Source organism: Calonectris borealis, chromosome Z (assembly GCF_964195595.1).
Source record: "Calonectris borealis chromosome Z, bCalBor7.hap1.2, whole genome shotgun sequence".
NCBI classification, from domain to species: domain Eukaryota; kingdom Metazoa; phylum Chordata; class Aves; order Procellariiformes; family Procellariidae; genus Calonectris; species Calonectris borealis.
In genome coordinates, this window is record NC_134352.1 from 76965733 (window position 1) to 76986239 (window position 20507).

The window sequence follows — 20507 nt, forward strand, 5'->3', positions numbered from 1 at the left end:
ACAGGGACCATCTCCCTTCCCAAGAAAGGGCTTTCCAGGACTAAATAGTCCCCTCATTTTATCTCAGGCTACACTAGATTGGGAGATATCCTAATGTGGGACAGTGGAGGAAGAAGGGATCCTGGGGAGCTGTGAAGGTCTTGCATGGAAGGAGCAGGCGGAAGGGGCAAGGGAGCCTGGTTTTGTCAGTGCACATCAGTATTCCCTTCGGTAGATGTTGATTTACAGTTATGAGTCACAGATCTGCATAGCAAAATGGCTGCAGGTTGCAAGAAATGCTGCTCACACCCTGCCAAGCTGCACACAAGCGGTATGGCCTCTTGCTGGTTTCTGTGTGTCCTAGGGCCAGCGTGTGCCGACAGCAGGGACTGTCAGAGCAACCACCTCCAGCCCTTCCTGCTCCAAGGCAGGCTCATAGACACTTGTCCCTACAGATGTGTCTCTAACCTACTCTTCTTGAAGGCCTCCAGCATTGGGTTTCCTTCCCATACCAAGGAGTCAACACCGGTGCATAAGTCCTTATGTGGCCTACACAAGCAACACAGAAAGCTGTGAATAGGCAGAAATAGGGTTTCACAAGTCCCTGGATCCACCCCACGGTGCTCAGCTCTTCCCCTAACAGTACAGAGAGCAGCTATCTGCAACTAGCCTAAATAACAGGAGAGGGATTGAAAGGAAATCAAAAAGCATTTGCAAATCTCAGAGGAAGCAAAGCCATCAAGCTGCAGGTCAGTTTTTAAGAGACCTAAGCTTATTTGTGTGTGCCTCCTTATCAGGGGGCCAAGCTGCATCTGGAGGAGGCAGTCCTGATGTAGGCAAGGCACAGCAGTGCTCGACGCCAAATTCCTCCAGCGCTGCTTGTGCTCTGTGCTTTTGGGTCACTGCGCAATTAGCCAGCCCTGAAGAGACACAAGGAAATCGGCCACTTCTTGAACAGCACAGAAGTGACTGCGGGAATCTCAATGAGAGACGAGCATTTGCATGAAAACAGAAGGACTAGGAATTACATCACTAGAAGAGCAAGACTTGAGCTGTTTGGAGAAGGGAGTGCTTTTCTCTCAGACAGAATGATATCACATGAGAGCTGTTGAAATAGAAAATCTGGGGACAAAATGTACTTTCCTCAGTGCTAAACCACTCACCAGTCCAGGACTGATGTGAACTCGGAGAGTGTATCTAATCGATAGCTTCCTTCTGTAAACACAGTCCCACGTGCAGATGGACTGTACCTCCTGGGATAGAAGGAGGGAGTTCAGGTTCATCTTCCCATGCTGATCGGTTCATCCCTCACAGCTACTGAAACACCTCCCACAGCTACAGAAAAACACTAAAAACAGAAACAATCTGGTACTTAACTCCTTCAACTTTCTCTCGATCACCTTAGGTCACAGCAACACAAGGCCACAAAGCAGTGAGGTTCAGGATCAAGCATCACACTGTCCTAGTTTAGTACCAGCTCTGGACCTGAGCTGCATCCTGCTGAGGCTGGGCATAGAGATAAAATAGGAGTCCCTTATTAAGAAAGCACTGTGTGCAGTGGTTGCTGCTGGAGAGTATGAGGAGGAAGCAACCTTAAGCCCCAGGAGAGAGCAAAGGAGGCAGTACTGGGGAGGGGGATAGGCTGAAGAAGAGATTTCAGCCACTCTTCTGCTGTCTCCCTAAAACTTTGCACACTTTCACCTACCCTTCCCAAACCCCCTTCCCTCCTTTACCTCTTGAAAACCTCAACATCCTCCCACTGTCCATCGCAGTCCCCCAAATCCTGACTGATCCCTCCCAGACCCTGCCATCAGCTATGGTCAAAGAGCCAAAGTGCTTCAGGCAGCAAAACTCAATGCCCCTTCCTTGGCTGCGCAGCCTTGGGCTGGATTTGGCCAAGGGCAAGATCATCAGGGCTGCAAAGAGGCAGGGGGGCATAGGGAGTCCGGAGGTGACACTGGCTGGAGTGATAAGGCACCAACGGAGCGGAGCAGCTGCCCAGCATGTGCACATGGACAGGAGGGCTCAGAGCCACCCCATGCCCCTTGCTTGTCCCCACACCACAAGCTGCTCACAGGCACCCTGCATTGGACTCCCAGGTGTGTGCTGCAGCTTCTGACCTGCTGCAGCCCTGCCACCGCATCCTGGGATGGGCAAGCAGCTGTGTTCCCCTTCCCGCTCCCCTCATGGCCAGCTAGACCCTGTCATCTGGGATTTACTGCCTGGGAAGTAACTTGATTGTCTCCGAGGGACAGAGAAAGAGGTGACTTGCATGTGAAGAAACCAGTAGCAGGAACAGAGACTGAGATAATCATCCTAGATAATCCAAGATAAATATCTGAGACAAGCATCAGGCCAAGAAGCTGGCTGCCTCCCTGGCTGTCAGCCTGGGTACTGGCCAAGAAATTTGCTTTAGCCTTAGCAAATGCTGTATTGTAACCTTTCTCTGACCTGCTTTCTTTTCTTCTCCCACTCCACTGTAGTCTCCTAACATTTCTAAAAACCCTTCACACTTTTTTTGACTATCTCCTGCTTACTTCTGGCATTGACAGGGGTTGTGCCAGACTATTTTAGCAGTTTTTTAAAAACAAACCGAAGCCCAGGAGCAGCTACATTCTTCTGACTGTGATGACAAAATGCTTTAATTTCTTCCAACCCTCGAATGAAACACGGAAGGTTTACTAATTAAACAGCTCTGCCCCAAACTGATTCTTCTTACAGCAATGCTTCCCTGGGGTGAACTCAACCACCAAGGTCATTACAAATTAGGAACGATACTTTATTAGTTAAACAATTCCTGCCTGACAACCGCTGCAATATTTAAGGAGGCTTGGAGTCCAAAAGTGGCTTGGACAACAACAGAGAGCCACTTGTTTCTACTGCTGCATCTTAAAATACTGCAAGCATGTCTACCCCACCTCTGAGCTCTGAGCAGAAGGACCCAAACTAGTTTCACCAGGTCTCCTTACACAGGACAATATCTGGTGGCAAGAGCTTTCTGCCCAAGCAGGGTTGGGTGCTCAGGGAGATGGGTGTTTGGCATAGCCAATGCAGGACTGTGCTGGTGGTAGTTTGATTGCTTCAGCAAGCTCTGCTCTCTGCGTCATGGTTGCTCTTTCCACAAGGTTTGGCTTCAGCCATCTTTACCCCCCCAACTCCATGCTCCCCAGGCTCTTGAAGCTGGTGCTTAGCAGTTGGGTAGTGTGTTCCCAGAGGACTCCCAGGACTCACAGAGGACTCACACAATCTAGAGACAACAGCAATAAGCACAGAAAATCTCTACCAGGATCACACCTCATGGGAATAAATAAAGCTCACTGCCTCAGGGCAAGGGGATGTCTCTGTCCCAAAGACTTCAGCCTATGAGGCTAGGGAGGGCTCCAGGACCAAAGCACCAGGGCAAAGATACAAAGACGCCTGCTGAGCTTGGCACGAGCACAGGGACCTCTGTACCCTCTGTGCACACAGATGTGCTCTTGACACAAGTGCCTGTGCGGAGCCCCTGTCCCCAGCTTCCCCTCAACAACAAATGCACCTTTTCCCATGTGCCACTAAATGATTTAGGAGGCCAAAACTCACACGGAGTTTTAGGCATTTTTTGAAGTTGTTATTGTGCGTCTTGGTGAAAGTCACTTCTGAAAACGCCACCTGAGTGCTTTTGAGAAGTTCCTCCCTTGGCATATTTGTTCTGCCAAGTGTTCATAAATGAGGCTGCACTAACACTGCTGACAGCAAAACTCGGAGTATTAAATAACACTTCTTAGAGATCCCAAAGTGTTTCACAAACATGAATTAATTAAGCTGCAGATCAACCCTGCGAATTATTTAAAGAGCTTTTGAACATCCCCTCCTCGCTCAAGGACATGAAGAGAGGAATGAACCAAGGTTTGACAAGAACCCAGGAATCCTTACTCTCCCTGTTTCCACTTATCCACCACACTGGCTTTAACTAACAGGCAAACCAGAATAAATTCAGATCGGCTAAAATCCCACTGGGATGAAGTTAGCTCAGTCTCTCTTGGTGAGCCCTATCTTGGAAGCCCAGTGACAGCCAAGAAATCTGCAGAAGACGGAGCAGACAGCATTGCACCTATTTTTAGGGGAGGAAAGAGGGTTTGGAATGACATGTGGCTATTAAGAGCTCCCAAAAAGGGTGATTAGTCTGCTAGTTATACCTGTCAAAAGCAGCTGTCCCAACTGTGTGGGAAGCTGGTGGAGAAGCTTCACAGGCAAACCCCTGTGACACCAGTGTGAAACAGAGGGACCATGGGACTGGATGAGCCCCTGGCTGCCCCTTCCCATCGGCACACCGAGTTCTGCCAGACCGCAGCAAAAGGCACCTTCCCATCTCCAAAGGAGACGACGGAAACCAGACCAGGCAGCTGAGCTCACAGATGCTAGGGTTGGTGCGAAGGTCACAACCTCCAGAAGCACCGGCCATGGCTTCTCGTCCTTGGTCTCGGGCAGGTTTCCCCACTGGGCTCTGCAGGGATCACGTGCCAGAGAGGCCAGACTGGGGTATCCAGGCAATGCGCCAGGCACAGATGGGTTTCTCTATCTGCGAGGAGACAGCTGGGATGCCAGGACTCCTCTGCACAGTTTTGGACCCTCTCCACTTATAAAACCTATGGATATTCTGTGACTGTTAACTTGGCTCTGGGGACTCGCAGAAGAGGGAGAAGTGAACTCATTTTACAGAGGAAAGCCGGCTGCACAGGGTAAAGGTTTAAAGAGCACGCCGACTTGATCTTCAGAGGAGCCAGGATCAATACTCTGGAAGTACATCTGACTCCCCACAGTGAGTTGACACTCTTGCAAACTCGGCTGGAGGCTTGCTGCTAGTTAAGGACACAAAGGCTGGTGCTGGCACAGCAAGGAGGTGGACAGAAGGACGCAGTGGATGTCATTGCCTGTTCTGCCAGGGCTTGACTTCCCTCTGTTAAAACACCCTCTTGAAGCAGCTAAACCTCCCCACCACAGGATCCTGGACTTGGCACAGCAGATGCCACATCAGCCACGAAAGATGGGCTCGGCGACCCAGCTCACTTGTCCACTTGCTGCACAGAAAGGCCGCTGAGCTGGCTGGGCCACCCCACTGCATGTCATCTGTTTTAAATTCTCATCTCTTTCAGAGAAGAGCAGGTTGTAGCCAGGCAACCTGCACACATCACCAGCCATGCCTGAACATCCCTCCTTCTTCTTCGCATGTGCAGGAAACATTTAGTTCAGTGTTTAGTATGGCTTCAAACCTAACCAAGCAAGCAGAAGACAGATAGCTTAATAACATCAGAGCAGCAGAGTCCATTTCCATCCCATTTATAGGTTGCCTGGGATATGGTACCTATTGGTTTAAGGTCAGCAATAAGTGATTGAGCCACTCCTGAACTCACAGTTTAAACTGCTTTGTCAACCACATGCAATTTGCCTCTGAAGAAAGTTGGCAAACGGAGATGATGACATTCATACCTGCACGGAGGGCTGCTGCTGGCCACCAGGAGTGGAAGGAGACATTCGAGTTCATTCTGACCCACAGTGCAGTATTGCTGCATGCTGCTCACCCCACAGCTGGGGTGCAGAGGAGAGCAGCCACATTTATGTGTGTGTGACCCATCTCCACTGCTGAACCCTTGTGCAGCCAGGGTCCATGGCAGACACAGTGCTTGCCCACGCCCAAGAAGGACTCATAAAGCAATGAGGAAACTTGTCCCGAGCCAAACTGATGACAGTCCTGAGAGCTTGCATGGTCTTGGGCTGCAGTTTTGATGGAAATAGAAAAGTGTGAAGCATATGAGAAATTCTCCTCCACAGCTCCCGCGCCCAGCCCCAAACAGACTGCCATGCTACTGTGTTTTCTATGCCCTTTCAGCACAGGGAAGATTCACATTTCCAGTGGTGTCTGGCTGAAGTAACTTTTTAAAAATCACTCAGAAGACTCTGGACTGACACCAGGGTGATTAGCTCCTGGCCAAAGGCCCTGCCTAATACAGTGGGTTAGTAGAGTATATAAAACCTTTGGGGGTATATAAATAAAAGATGATCATCTTGAGAGATTGCTTTCTTGGATCAGTTCTAAAAAGTCTGAGACTGAAAAAGCTGCACTAAACAAGAGATAACTGGATATGAGAATTACATGGGCTGAGAAAGGACACTGCATTTACAGTCATTCCCCTCACGGCTGGATGAAGCCCAGAAAGACAGTCTAGTAAAGGATCTGTGTGGGAGAGGTCATCATCCTTCACAACTGGCCCTTATGACTGGTTGGGAAAAGGGGCTTCACCAACTCACAGAGACACATGCATCTCCCTGCTATCACTTGAGATAAGGACCCCAAGTCTTCTCACAAATTAAAGATAGTGCTTGCTCATTTACAGGAGAGATGACACGGTGGTCAGTGGACAGGCTCTGATGATCCAGGAGCGCAAGAAGACAGGCAGCATGGGCTCTGTGGGAGGACTCAGGAAGGAGTTGGGACCCCCTTTACTTGGTTTCAAGGACTTTTGCAAATAAAACCCAGAGCTTAGAAAAGACGTGAGCTTTGGGAAACCAACAAACCTCTGCAGAGCTTCTGGGCTTGTCTGGACCATGGTGAGAAAGTGCCCACAGACAGCAAACTCCGTTCCCACCACTCCCCGCTTCTGCCCAGGAGCAAACTGAGCCTTCTTACTCATACAGGAACAGAGGCAGGGATCCAGCATCCCAGACATCCTACCCAAAAGGTTTGGGGTAATCTTAATCACCTTGCTAGAGAGAGCAGCTTTGCCAACATCATTGCACAGAAGGAGAGGGGACAGTGATAAAGCACGAAGAGACCTGCTATGGTTTGGTATCTCCATTAGGGGAATGCAGGTCCTTACCTTGGGCATCCTGCGCAGATTGGGAGAGAGCTTCAAGGAGGTAACGTGGCCTCGTTCATCTCCAATGATGACAACAGGGTAGACAGGGTTAAACTGGATATGGGTTATTTTATTTTTCTTCTTGGCCACCACTAGCTGGGTGCAGAGAGCTTCATACTTATTAATGCTCAGATCAAACACATGGGCCTGGGGAAAAAAAGTCAAAGAACACAAAAGGGATTAATCGGGCAAGAACATCCCTCAGTGGCAGAACAATGGCTGGAGAAATCAGAGAGAAAAGGTCCCACGGAAAGGCAGCCTCAGCACACAATTACTATCTGCAGTCAAAGCCTTTGTCCTCTTTAAGGAACCAGTGTGCAGAAGCTGCCTGCTGCTTTTGAGGGATTGTTCCCCTCCTGCAGGGACTCATGGAGCGAGGACCAGTTCCCTGCTGTGGGTGCAAGCTCTCTCCAAGACCCTTGGTAAGGCTCCAGCTGATCTGGGCTGGAGAAGGCTCAGAGCCAGCATTGCTAACCCTACAGGTCTTAATCCTCCTTCTCAGTGCTGCAAGTAATGAGACAACCAGGTGTTAAATCTGTGTCTAACACAGATTGATGCACAAAGCGGGGAATGCTGTCAGAAATACTTATTACCTTTTACTGCAGAGCTTTCCAACATTTCCAGCTTAATAACATTAAAGACTCAAACCAGTAATTAATTGGGAAGTGATGGGAACATGATCAGTATGATTAAGGGTGTACCTGGGTAAAGCAAGGGAAGCACAGGCGAATGCACAGCACAGCACAGCTTGGTGCTGGCAGCCCATTCCAGTCCAGCTACTTTGGATCCTATGCCTGCACACACGTCCTTCTCCCACAGCATCGAGAGAAGTGCCAGGTAAAGATTTGCCAAAGGGGAAAGGTGAGGATGGAGGGAGGCAGACCCGAGGCCCCGCTCAGGTGGGATTCCCACTGGCACGGACCTCAGACCTATGGCACTGATACAGCTGTGACACAGACCTGCCACATCACCAACTGCACGATAATGCACGTTTCATCATGACTCCAGAGGGAACAGTGGTAGTTACTCGAGATAATGTGTTAACTTAACATTATCTCCCAATAATTGCAATTAGCTCCTGTCATTGTTACGCCTGCAAAGGCTAATAAAACATGACGTTCCTCTCTTCCCCGGTGCTAAAGTGAGCAGTCTCCAGCATGCTGGATTCCCACCTTGAATCCACCGTGGAGACTTTCAGCCTTATGTTTCTTTTCCCTTTTCTGTCTTCAGAAAAACTAAGGAAGGCAATATTTTATGCTAACAAGTACAGTGGGAATATGGGGGAAATTAGGATTGAACTACTTGTACATCTCCTGCCAGCTGTGTCTTGTTTACTAGCACTTAGGAGACAGATGAGACATGTTATTTCAACATTGTGCCATGCTCACAATTTCAATCTGGAAATTATCTGAAATGTGACAGTGTTACCCTATCAAACTTTATTCCGAAGAGCGCAGAAGGTTTTGTATCAAATCAGTACATGTACTTTCCCATCACACACCAATGAGTTGGTGAATTTTTTCGGAATCCATGTATAGCAAAGAGCTGGGCAATCTGCAAGCACATGTCCCAGGCAGTCTCATGTGCCTCTTTGTCTTCATAGGACTCAAAATCTAGCAATTTGTGATGTCCTTGGTCTGGGCAGGAGAACCATGCGAAAGTTTAACAGATGCAGAAAACAAGATGAGGAAGACTACCTCCAGACTGAAGTAAAATAAGACTTTTCCAGATGGGGAAAAGCTTGGAAAGTGGACAGGGTTCTCAGACATAGTTTGAAGAAATCCGTGACAGTTTGTAATTCAAGAAGGGAATTCAAAGCGTCAGCCACAGATGAGGATCTGCAGTTTGGAGAGTCCTTTCCCAGTCAGCAGAAGCATAGGTGGAAAAAAAAGATTTCATTTTTATCTGCTCAAAATATCAGATGCCACCATTAAATGCTGAATCTAGTCCTGATACTTGAGGTCCCACCGTCCAGCCAAGATAATCCCAATTTCCTACCTCTAGGCATAAATAAAGATGTCTTGTACTTTATGCCTGCTGCATTACTATCTCTGAAAAGGAACAAGCTCTCTTTCAAACATATCAGCCCCCCATGATCCAAACTCACTGAAGATTTAATTACTTGCCTTCACAGAATACATTTTTATTAATTTAAGGGTGTGATTCACCTTTGCCCCCCTCCCCCTGCTTCCAATGGCACAAGCTCAATGCTTAGTAACCTAAGAGCCTGGGAAATGCCCACTGCTTGAGTAGCGTCAATTAATCTAGCAAAAAAAGCAACATGGCCGGGTTTCTTTTTGGCAGCCAGGTCTGCATTGCTGTTCTATAATGCTGTCCATGTATCACACCTGCACACCCTACCCAGCACTGCAGTGGAGAAAGATGGCATGTCTGAAGGCTCAGTGCTGGGGTGCTGAGCAATGCAAATTACTCTGGGTGAGGCTGTTTTTCAAAAATGCCACTGACGGCCCAGACAAGCACAATGTCTGGGACAAGACCTCAAAACCATCAGCAATGTGGAGAAGGTCAAAAGCAAACAAGTTTATGAATGTTCCTACTATAAAGCTCCTCTTTTATGAGCTTCTAAACAAATGGGCTTGTTTTCCTTTGCCAAGGGAATCATGGAAAAGAACAAACTATTTCAATTCTTCATCTGGAAACATCAGCCTCATATCAGTTGTCAGACACTCCAGATGGAGGGGTGGGCCACGGGCGTTAAGAAGGACTTCAGAGGCTTTGATTTAGAGGCTTACAGGCACTCTCAGGAAAGAGGGAAATGGGGTCAAACCAACACTGTTATTGGTGCTTTGGGAGTAACCTAAAAGGAGCGCAGGGCATCCCACAACAGTTCAAGCAGCTTAACAGAGCTGTAAAGCAGCAGAGCTGCATGTGACCAGCACCATCTGTAGATCTGCCTGGGGCTTGGGGCAGGGTTTTCTGGCCAAAGAATGGGAGACTGAAAACTGCAGCTCTCCCTTGAGGTTCCTAGTACCATAAGCTGCCCTGCTGGCTCAGGTCCCAGGATTAAGGACTATGGAGTAGGATCTAGTTGGATCTCCCACCCCAGAGACTCACTAACAGCATACAACTTCTCTCCATCCCACCACCCTGGTGGGTCCTATCCCTCCAGACTATAGATCACTGCTCACATGCAAAGACAGCCTCTCAGATCTTGCAAGATGAGCCCTCTCTGAGTATATGACCCAGAGCAGTGCAACCATGGCCCACAGAAGTGCCACCCAACCCCACATGTGACTCGAGTATCAGACTCACGGCGAGCCAGGATGACCAGAGCCAGAGCCACATCCAAACCCTCTGGTACCTCCGTAGGGCAACCTTCTTCTCAGGGCAGGCACTCATCCAGCAGCACCCAGATGAGAACTGCCACCTAGACAGTGTCAGGCAGCTGGTGCAAATTGGCATTTTTGATGAGGGCTGATATTTGTATAACTTTCCACATGTGGTGGACAAGCATATTTACATATTCACTGACATACAACGTCCTACGTCATCCTGGGCTCCTACAGCTCACAGGGCAGGCCTGCTTCCACCCATCTGGCCCCTGATGCCTCACTAAGTACAATAGCATCACCCAGACTTTCATCTCTAGCAACACAGCAAGGCAGTGAGGCTTGTCAGAATGTGACACTTCACAGTTCAACAAACCCATGGGAAACAAGTAATTCGCTCAGGGTCCCTGAAGAAGAAAGTGTAACTTTGATGGGAAGACAGCATATAGCAACATGGCAGTGCAGTGCCCTGTGCTGGGACACCAGGTTGAGTTTTAACGGTACTGAGAACTGTGTAGGAACAAAAAGCATGTCAAAGCAGTATCCTTGCCAGAGCTTACAAACCAGTGAGGGTCCCCCTGTGAATAGCCCCCCTCTTTCCTGCCAGCTCTGCATGTCACTTCTCATGCTGCCTAGACTGGTCTCAGCACTTACCTCCCTGCAGGTGCTGAGTTTAGAAACTAGAGTGGAAGTTTCAAACCTCTGATTTTCAGCCCTCAGAAAGTGTTTCCACTGCAGTGCATGTCCCCAGAAAGGGAGCTGGAGCTTCCTGACAATAAACTTGGTTTTATCAGATACCTTCTGCAGATCCTGTAGAAGCAAATCAGTGACCTGCAAGGTCTGCAGCCCTGCTGCTTGCAGACCATGGCAGACACCGTCACTCTCTCTGTTAATAAGCATTCAGATAATGGGAAAGGGCATTTCAGTTCTCTTGTTACAGAAAAATATGGAAATTAGGAAAATATGTGGCCACTTCTTTAGAGGGACATAAATCAGACCCCAAGAACAGGAAACCTGGGGAAAGGCACAGAGAGAGAGGTAAAAGAAATCTGAAAATGTCTGAAATAGCGAAGTGCAAGAACTCTCCTCTGCTTCCCCCAGCTTTGCTGCAGATCCCCAGGGAGAATAAAGCATGGGGCAGTAACCAGTGACTCTAACAGCTAATTTATTTGTGGTCGTTGTAAACCTGCGTGCCCACCCCAGGGAGGTGTACAAGGACAGATACCACTCTCTAAATGAAGCCCAAACTGTTGAGCTAAGCAGTTCCTTGCAGCTTGGGGATTTATGAGCTGGCATCAACAACCATCAAAAGAAACCTAGACCCACAAAACCAAAGTGCTGGACAGTCTGATGGATAGATCTACTGATCTGACAGTAGATATGCCAGGTAGATGCTCAAAGCAAACTTCTCCCTGATGGAAGGACAGTAACTCTGGTAAGTCAGTAGCCCCTGAAAAGGAGCATTGAATCTAAGCAGATGCTCAGTTATCTCTGAGATGGGATCAAATGAATCCTGCAGTCTCTGTCTGATGCTTTTTATTCAATAAGAACATTTTTAAATTACTATCAGGGTAACAACAGAGCCTCCATGCTTGATGTACAGGCAATAATGGATCTGACTCTGCTATGTTACAGTTGCAGAAAATATTTGACATCAAAACAGTCAGGCTGGTTTGATGCCTGACTTTCAAACAACGAGAGAAGAAATCCAGCTCAGCTGCATCCAGACCAACAGCTCCTCTGTCTATGAATCACACAAATGTATTCCACCTCCCAAAATCCAGCGATTCCCCACTGAGGCTCCACATGGCTGCTCTGTAAGCACGGTACAGTGCACGTCCAAGGCTATTCCTGTAGCTCCAGCATCAAAACACATCAGAGTTTTGAACATCTCATTTCTCCCCACCCGCTCTGCAAACTGCACTTACAGCCTTAAAGTCAGCCCAGGCTCTCATCTGCTCAGCAGCTCTGAGGCAACTTGGACCCCTCTGTCCTTATGCTCTGCTGTCACTCCCTGCCGCGCAGCACAGCAGCCTGTCCAGCCCAGGAACGGAAATGCCAGGGGATCTGGGGGAGAGCTGGACCCTCCAAACCCTAGCACCATCCAGAGACCAAAAGCAACCAACCTCTCTGTCAGCAAAACAAACTACTTGACTTCGGTGGCCCATGAAGAAGGGAGCTGAAGAGCTACCCTGCCTTTATTGGATACCTTGAAGACATGCTGGCTCTGCAGTGGTTGCAGCCTTTGCTGTCCTTTTCTTCTAGACTTACAAGCCTTCATTCCCCAGCAGTGGTCTGGGCAATGCTAGCATGCTCAAAAACAACCTGACAGCAACCAGAACAAAGGCTAGGGGGAAATATATATGTGTGTAAGAACAAGGCAGATGTACCCGGTAACTTGGCAACAAAGAATAAAATCAGTGCAAGAGCAAAAGGTGAGGGATAATTTAATATCACGCTGCCCTTTACCAGTTGACATCTCTTTCACCACTTGGCTTTCACTGTCCTTGTGATGGATTTACCTCATTTTCTTGACTGAATCATGATACCTCATCCATTTGCAAACTCCACAGATGATTTGTTTCAAACTCTCATGTAATATATTTAACAAGTGTGCAGGCCACCCCCAGCGCCTGTCTAGCACCAAGACAGCTGCTGGAGCGTCCTAAAGGCACTGCGCAGGCAGGGCAGCCCCAGCTTGCATCAAAGTCAAGCTGCCATGCAGTAGAGGCCTTACTTTGCATGATTTCCATATTCCCATTGCAGCCAGAACAGCCTCCAATACAGTTAATTTTCTCTAGGAGGATATTTTCGAGTTACAGATAACGGTTGTAAGACAGTCCTTGGTCCCTCTGACACCCGGGGCAGTCAGGGGTTTGGCAGGAGGAAAGGAGACCCAACTCAGAAAACATTCATTGCCTCCCTGCTTCTGCAATGGCGACACAGGAATGCTGGTCCCGGCTGCCCCAATACCAGCACCAGAGAGAGGAGAGGGCGGGCTAAGCACATCCCTCTGCCCTGCAGCATCCCAGCCTGCTGCTCCAGAGTGCGTGACACAGTGGGGAAGAGAGCCTCTGTGTCACCTGGCTTAACTGTAGGAGCTGCTTCACTGTAGGGCTGCATCTCTCAGCTTTTCCTCATTCAGTAAGAACTGGGTCGCTCCCAATTTGACATGGTAGGAAAACAGCATCAGACTCAGCTGATGTGACTCCGCTCCCACAAGTCAGTAAGAAATCAAAGCCTCAGCACATAGAAGAGCTGCTATTCATTCAGACAGGCTGAGGACCATTTGACCTCTTCTGGAAACTCTGTTACATTGTTTTACAAGAAAGTGCTTGTTTATCCGAGCTAACTTCTTTGTCAGTCACCACTTTGCCAGCCTGGCTCTGCTCTGAGAGTCTCAGTGATGAGGATAATCTCCTTCATGTCTCGGTCCTGCACACTTCTGAATGCTGTTATCTGGTGCTAAATAGCTGATACATCCTACCCCTGAGCTGGTTGCACTTCCGTTTGGTCTAATGTGATTCTCTGAGGTTGCCCATGACTCTTTTTTTTTCCTCTTTAACATTAATAGCATGCTTTGGAATGAATCACAAAGCCTCCTTCTGCTTTTCACTTTTGTACTAAATTTAATGCTACTTTCCAAACCACTTCTGAAAGGTGAAAGTCAAACAGAGAAACTAATCTGTGCTGAACTCATGCAATAGCTAGGCTGATGATAGCAGCCGGTACCTCTGCCTTGTGCTGCAATCCCTTCTGCAACAGCAGAGATGACCCTTCCTTAGCGACCAGCATACAAAGTCCAGCCTGAGCCCCGGTTGTGCTCAGGGGGTGACTCTCCCCTGCATCTCCCAGGGTCTGACTCAGCAACACAGTCTTAGCAAGAGCATGGCAGCACAGGCAATCCGCAGCCCCAGCCTCCTTTACAGTCCTGCTGCTTCCCCGATTAGTGCTCATTTCATATTGCACATTTGGTTTGTGTCTTTATTGAATTTCATCTCACTGATTGCAAATTGCTGCTGAGGTTGTCGAGCTCATTTACAATTTCAGTACTGGCATCAAAGCACTTGTGAGTCCTGTCCGCTTAGTCCCCCCACAATTACTGCAGGGTTTCAGCTCCAGCCCCAGTGCCTGAAGCATCCCTAGTTGCACTGTACGCTCTGCTGAGCATGACTTCCATCGTGCCACATCCATCTTCTCACCTGCCTTGTAGTTTGCTTATGGGCTTGTGCCAACAGCGTTCCCAAAGTCAACCTGTAAGTGTGTATTACATCTCCTTCCTCTGATCTACCAGGCCTATTACTCTCAAGAACAGTTTAGATCAAAAACATTAAATCAGTTTTATGTGATATGGCCTTAGTAAAGCCTTCCTAGACTGGCTGTTCCTAGATCTGCCAGTGCTTACAAATAGACCATTCAATGATTTGTCCCAGGATCTTTCTGGATAGCATATTTAGGCTGCCTAATCTCTCCTGCACTGTCATGCTCCTGAATACTGGGCAAAGAGTCTTTCCTCCAGTCCTCTGACACTTCCCTACTCTGCCATCCCATCCCAAATACCTGGTGAGGAACAGGGAGACTGTTTCAACCAGTCCCTTATGTGCCCTGGGGCAAACCTCCCAAGGCTGTGCTACGTGAATACATCCCAGCTGTGCCAGTGCCCCTGCGCTCTCTCTACTGTGACCCACAGCCCAGCCCCTGATGTCATAGACTAAGACCAAGCTCTCTCTCTTCACACGTTGGCAGGGTCCGGGCTATGCCCCGCCGTGGAGAGTCAGCGCTGGAGGCTGGGGCATGGGGCACGGGTGAAGGCAGGCAGTCACAAAAGCAAGGGCAGCATTGAGTCTGATCGGGAGAAGCAGTCGGCAGGCAGCAAAGCTGTTCCTAAGGCAGATATCGAACTGTCACAGTTTGGAGACTGGCATTTAAAATGAACCAGCACAGATTTCAGGTCATTATAAAATGCCAAGCAATAAACATCAAGGTTCAGGAGCTGCTGTCTCTGTACAGCAGAATGGGGCAGACAGCTGGAGGCTCTCAGTGTCCCTAATGCCAATTGTCCCCACTTGCAAATTGAAACCTAAGTGAGGGGCCGTTCTTAGCCGCGGCCAACAATGAAGAGCAGAGAGGCACCTAGGAGCAACTTTCTAAACTCTCGCAGATACTCCTGATGGGCTCTGTGCCCCCAGTAGGTTTTTATGCAAAGCCTAACAGGTGAATCAACGAAATCCTTGGAGGTGCTGCCCAAGTCATTTTTTCACTCACATGTCCATGCAAGCAGAAAAAGGCAAACTTGGTTACTGTGTGGTTGACTGAACTAGTTAATCTCAGCAGGTGGGTTTCGTCAAAATGCTGTATTTCATAACCTGAAAGAGCAATAGCTCTAGTAATGAAAAACTGGCCTGTGAGCATCTGTGTAAGAAACAATTCCTGCAAAGCCACTGACAAAAGGGGGTTAAATTTTTCAGCTTGACTTTGCACTGAAATCAACTACTGTCCTGACAAAGTCTCTTCACCTGCAACTCAGTAGCTAAGGGATGTGAGTGAGCAGTAGTGTCCCGAGGTGCCTGATGCACATCTTGAGGCTTGGAGCACGCCAGAGCACCCTACGATAGGATGGGAGCTGCAGCAGGATAGAGGTGAGGGCTCAGACCCTGCAGGTACAACCCAAAGTCTTCCAGGCCAGCTTTATTCCCTAAAAACAGCTGCCGGGGAGAGACATGCCAGTGCACAGGGAGCTTTGTGGCTGGGGGAGGAGAAGGGAGGACAGCCTGACTGGCACAAAGTAGAGGCAGCATTAATTCCGGGGACTCTGCCCATCTAACTCATTGAGCTTTGACATGCCACAAGCCCTTGTTTTAAAGTAGACATAAGTCTGCCCAGCAGTCCACATCAGTCTCACAGATTCAGCAGGGAATAAGAGCCTTTTAGGATTTGTGGCAGAAGAAAATGAACAGTTTTACTGGAAAACAACCACTTATGCTGTGAATGCAATTTCAAAGCCATTTCAAGAAAGCCCTTGCCCACTTCAGCCTACTCAAAGGTCTTCTGGAGGACGGCAAAGGACCTGCACTCATTTAGTGTTTTCACACCCCAGCAATTACCCCGGCCATGGTGCAAAAGGCCAGGAGATTGTCCCAGCCCTGCAGAGCTAGCAGCGGCCCCATAAGGCATGGACAAACCCCATGGGCTACTGCAGAAGGGTAGGAGGAAGGATTCGGATGCAACAGGGACATTTGTAGCTGTGAGGGGTTCACAGTCCTGACTCCCCTGGGCAAAAGCATCGACTGATGCTGAGAAGTCTGCCGGCACCCCTGATTCATGCCCTACAAGTAGAGGCACGATTAGGTCCAAAATACCCATTTTTTTTGCAAAAATATTTGCAAACCTGGAAGGTTTAGCAAGTCTCTTACCTGCAAAGTCATTCATGCTTTTAAAGACAGAGATTGGCATTCACTGCTGGTCAATGCTAAATGGGCAGCAAGTCTCTGCAAATTTCTCTATGAACACACACCTGCCAGCGCTAAACAGGAGTTTCTCTCCTAGCTGGGAAAGAATGGGTATCAAGACAACAGGCATTTCTTCAGCATCTTATTCTGTAAGTGAAATACAACAGAAACCTGGTCTTCAAGACTTCTCATACAAAACAGTTGTTCAGTAAAATATGTTTATACAAGCAGGAAAGGGCACACTCACTTCCTGAGCAGAACAAAGCATTAGCTAAATTCCTAATGGTTTGGGTTGTTTCAAGTATTTCACATCTTGAAAGGTCAACAGCTTCAGTAATGGGGAAAAGCCCTGGAGCATATATCTGAGTGGCTTTCTCTGCAGAGTGCACACTTGGATGTCATTTATCTTGAAGCTATCAATATTTACTAAAGATGGCTGTAACATCACCTTGCTCTTGCTGCATTAGTCATGAAGGACACAGACCACAAAAACATGAGAGCACGTGGACTTGTACTTAGTGCATGCTCCCAAGCCTGTTGTAAAACCCCTGGGCTCCTCCATCTCACACAAGGACATTTCATAGCGACACAGGGTTAGAAGGTAATTCAGGTTGGAGGAGACCCCAGAAGTCTCTACTCCAACCTCCTGCCCAAAGCAGGGTCAGCTCTAAGGTCAGATGCGGTTTCTCAGCGCTCTACCCAATCTGGTCTTGAAAACCTCCAAGGACAGAGATGGCATAACCTCTCTGGGAAGGTGTTCCGTTACTTGACTGCCTTCACAGAGAAAGTTTTTCCTTATATCCAGTCCAAACCTCTCATTTAAACTCATTTCAGCTGTTGTGTCTTATTGTCCCTTCATGCGCTGCTGTGAAGAGCTTGGCTCTAACTTCTTGATGAACTTTTTGAAGGTACTGGCAGGCTGCTGCTGGGTTCCTTCTCCAGGCTGAACATGCCCAGCTTGACCATGCCATTACAGCCATTGCATGGGACAGCTGTGGCCCACAGCCTGGGATCCAGCCATCTAGGGACACTTAGGATGGAGGTGTCTTTTGCTTTTTTAACAGGGGTAAAAATTCATGCATGAATTCAGCACAAGAAAGCACCTGCATGCCCAGAGTGAGCCAGACGTGAAGGTTTGTGGCATTGCCGCTGTGCAGCACAACCTGCCAACATCATTTACTTATTTTCCTTAAATAAGGAAAAGAAGTCCAAGAAGGAAATTTCAGGTCTAATTCCTGCTTTTGCATGTTGCATTTTTTTTTTCTGCTTTAAGTGTAAGTTTGAGATGGGCTTAAAGCAAACTCCCGAAGACAAATCCTGCTGAATGCTGCAGGGATTGAATTTCACCGCTCTCCATTTCTCTGCCCTCTGTCCTTACAGTAAACTGACCAACATCCCCAGATTTCCTGCCCCCTAAATGTAGGAGTCCAGGCATCCAAATCCACCTCCACATTTTTTTTATTTCCAAAGCAGGTCTCTCATCCCTAGCCTTCTTCTTCATGTCAGGCTTTTACCATTTACAACCTAAACTAAACTAGGTGTTCTCTAACCTCTTTTTATTTTAGTGCTAATCACATCAGTATCTGCACCCAGGTCCCTGTAGAAGATGGCCTGGAGGGACCACAGAGCTGCTGCCAGCCAACGGAGCTGCAGGACTCATGCTTAGAAATAACAGATCTCGCCACCTGTCTGCTTTAGGAACCACTGTGGAGTCTTCAAGGAAAGTAAGTGTCATCTGAAATGCAATCACAGAGCACAACTGCAGCAGACTTAGCACACTGATTGAAACCAAAGCTGAATGCTCTATAGCAACCACTCTGAGTGCATCAAGCAGAGACTTGCTTCCATAAAAGCAGCTGGCTGTCCGGTCCTTTTAAAATCAGACCACTTATTTAGGCACCTAGTTATAGAATTGGGAGTTTTTTTCCAGGCGGTGTTGGCACGGATGCGCACGTCTCAGTGATCATTTTATTTTATTTCAATTTTCATTGCAAATCGTTTATGCTCATTCTGAAATAAAATGGCTATCAGGCAGAGTAGTAGACTAAGGAAATTACCCAGAACATGATAAAGAGCAATAGTAGCAGTTAGTATCCACTGCACCAGCAGCAGAACATGCACACTCCGGTGCTGCTGAAGAGGTGGTGCTGTCCGAAGCAGATGCCCAGCTGTCAACACACACATTTTATCATAATATCCTGGATATTTACAGCTTTTCTTAAATCCCCACCTCCTGGATTCATGGGGATTGAGAGATTTTTAGATTCTAAAATGCCCCAATTTCCAAGTCAGTCTTAGGAGTTAGGGGGCTGATTCACACAGTTTGGATACATGGCATCAGTTTGAATAAGGAAATGTGTTTTTCAAAATATGCCAGGTATGCCTTTAAGACTGCAATTAAGGGCCTGATTTTAAAATGACCTCCAGGCAACCTTCAAGTTTTGCAGGCATAATTATGTGCAGATGCAAAGCTAGAAGTTGTTTATGAACAGGAGGCCTTTAACGTTTTATTTTCTGGCTGCACGTCCTGTAGTTTTCTGTATCCTGTTAATGTAGATTTTTTCCCAGCATTAATGGAGACTGCCCTTTGCAAGGCGCTGAGTTATTCCCAAGAAGTGCGCTCTGCTACAAAGCAGAATATGTCCAGGAACGAAAAGGCTGTAAACAACTATTTATTCCATTTCCACTGCAGATCTAGAAGGTTCTGTTCAAAATAGAAACTAAACCATGTCTCAGACACACCCTGCTGCAACCAACATGGGTAGTGGCTAACACAGAGGCCCAGGATTTCTATATCAGCATCAGTCCTGGCCAGCCTACTGCAATGGGAAGGCAGCTCTTGCCTGGACCTTTCCTGCTAGGCAGCCCAATTCTAGGCTGCTGCTGGCTGATGGCCACTTTTCTCAGAGTTTGGAATTAAAGCCATAAAGCAGAATTAGATCCTAATAGATTAGCAGCTAATTAGGATTACTGAATTAGATCCAAGGTAGGATAGCCAAGGCGAGATACACTGGGTGCAGTGCTGCCAAGTCAGACAGTCTTCTGTCTTATCCATAGCCTCATACGTACTCCAGGCCCATGGGTGCTGCAGCTAATGTGACTCTGCAACAACACAACTACAGTCACTGCAGCAGTGGCCTGGACAAGCTAGGGGTGGGATGGAAAGATCCATTGCACAAACTTTTGCCAAGTCCATAGGAGCTTCTCTACAGCAGGTAAAGCTCTGACAAAGAACCTGCCCCAAGTGAGTAGCATGAAGCCTCCCTAGAGATGAGCTATCACTGCAGAAACTTCACCACATGAATAAGAAATCCAAGTATGCCCAATGTTTACCCTCCATCTGCTCATGTTGCCCAGGATGTATCACTGCGGTATCCTCTTCCCCACAGTTAGGTGCCAGGACGCAGCTGGGGTACCCACAGTTCTCTGCACTGCTCACCCCATCCCTCAATTGAAGTTGTGAACGTCAGTAGGACCCTTACCAGGTTTGAGGGCGCACACAACTTCACTTGTGGAAAACAAGTTAGAGAATGAGTAATACTGAATGCATTCATTTTGTTCACGCAGGCCCTTCATTTGGTATATGGGAGAACGGGGACAGACAGATCCATGAACAAAGGGCCCAACCTTAACCCTGCCTACGAGGAAAAAGCATCAACACTGCTTTCTGTAGGCTGTGGCATCCTGAGCTTCCCAGAGAGACCAGGTGTCCCAGAGAAGAGATTTCTATTGCTTAGCTTGGGAGAGACAAATTCACAGCCTGAGCCAGTGTATCAGTGAAATGAATTTTTTGCTATAACATAAAGGTTAAACTGCAATAAAGTTGCCAAGGCATCAATTCAATGATAGAGATATATAAAGGCCATCTTTTTGCTAGGGTAATTTGGCCAAACTGC

The 20507-nt window shown here is 47.8% G+C and overlaps 1 protein-coding gene across 1 annotated transcript in view; it reads right to left on the bottom strand.

Moving 5' to 3' along the window:
- Positions 1-20507, bottom strand: part of DNAI1 (dynein axonemal intermediate chain 1) — a 145807-nt gene that overhangs the window by 23059 nt on the left and 102241 nt on the right. The window contains exon 19 of the mRNA XM_075136250.1: positions 6834-7019. Coding sequence (XP_074992351.1) covers positions 6834-7019 — 186 coding nt within the window. The remainder of the gene's footprint in view (positions 1-6833; positions 7020-20507) is intronic.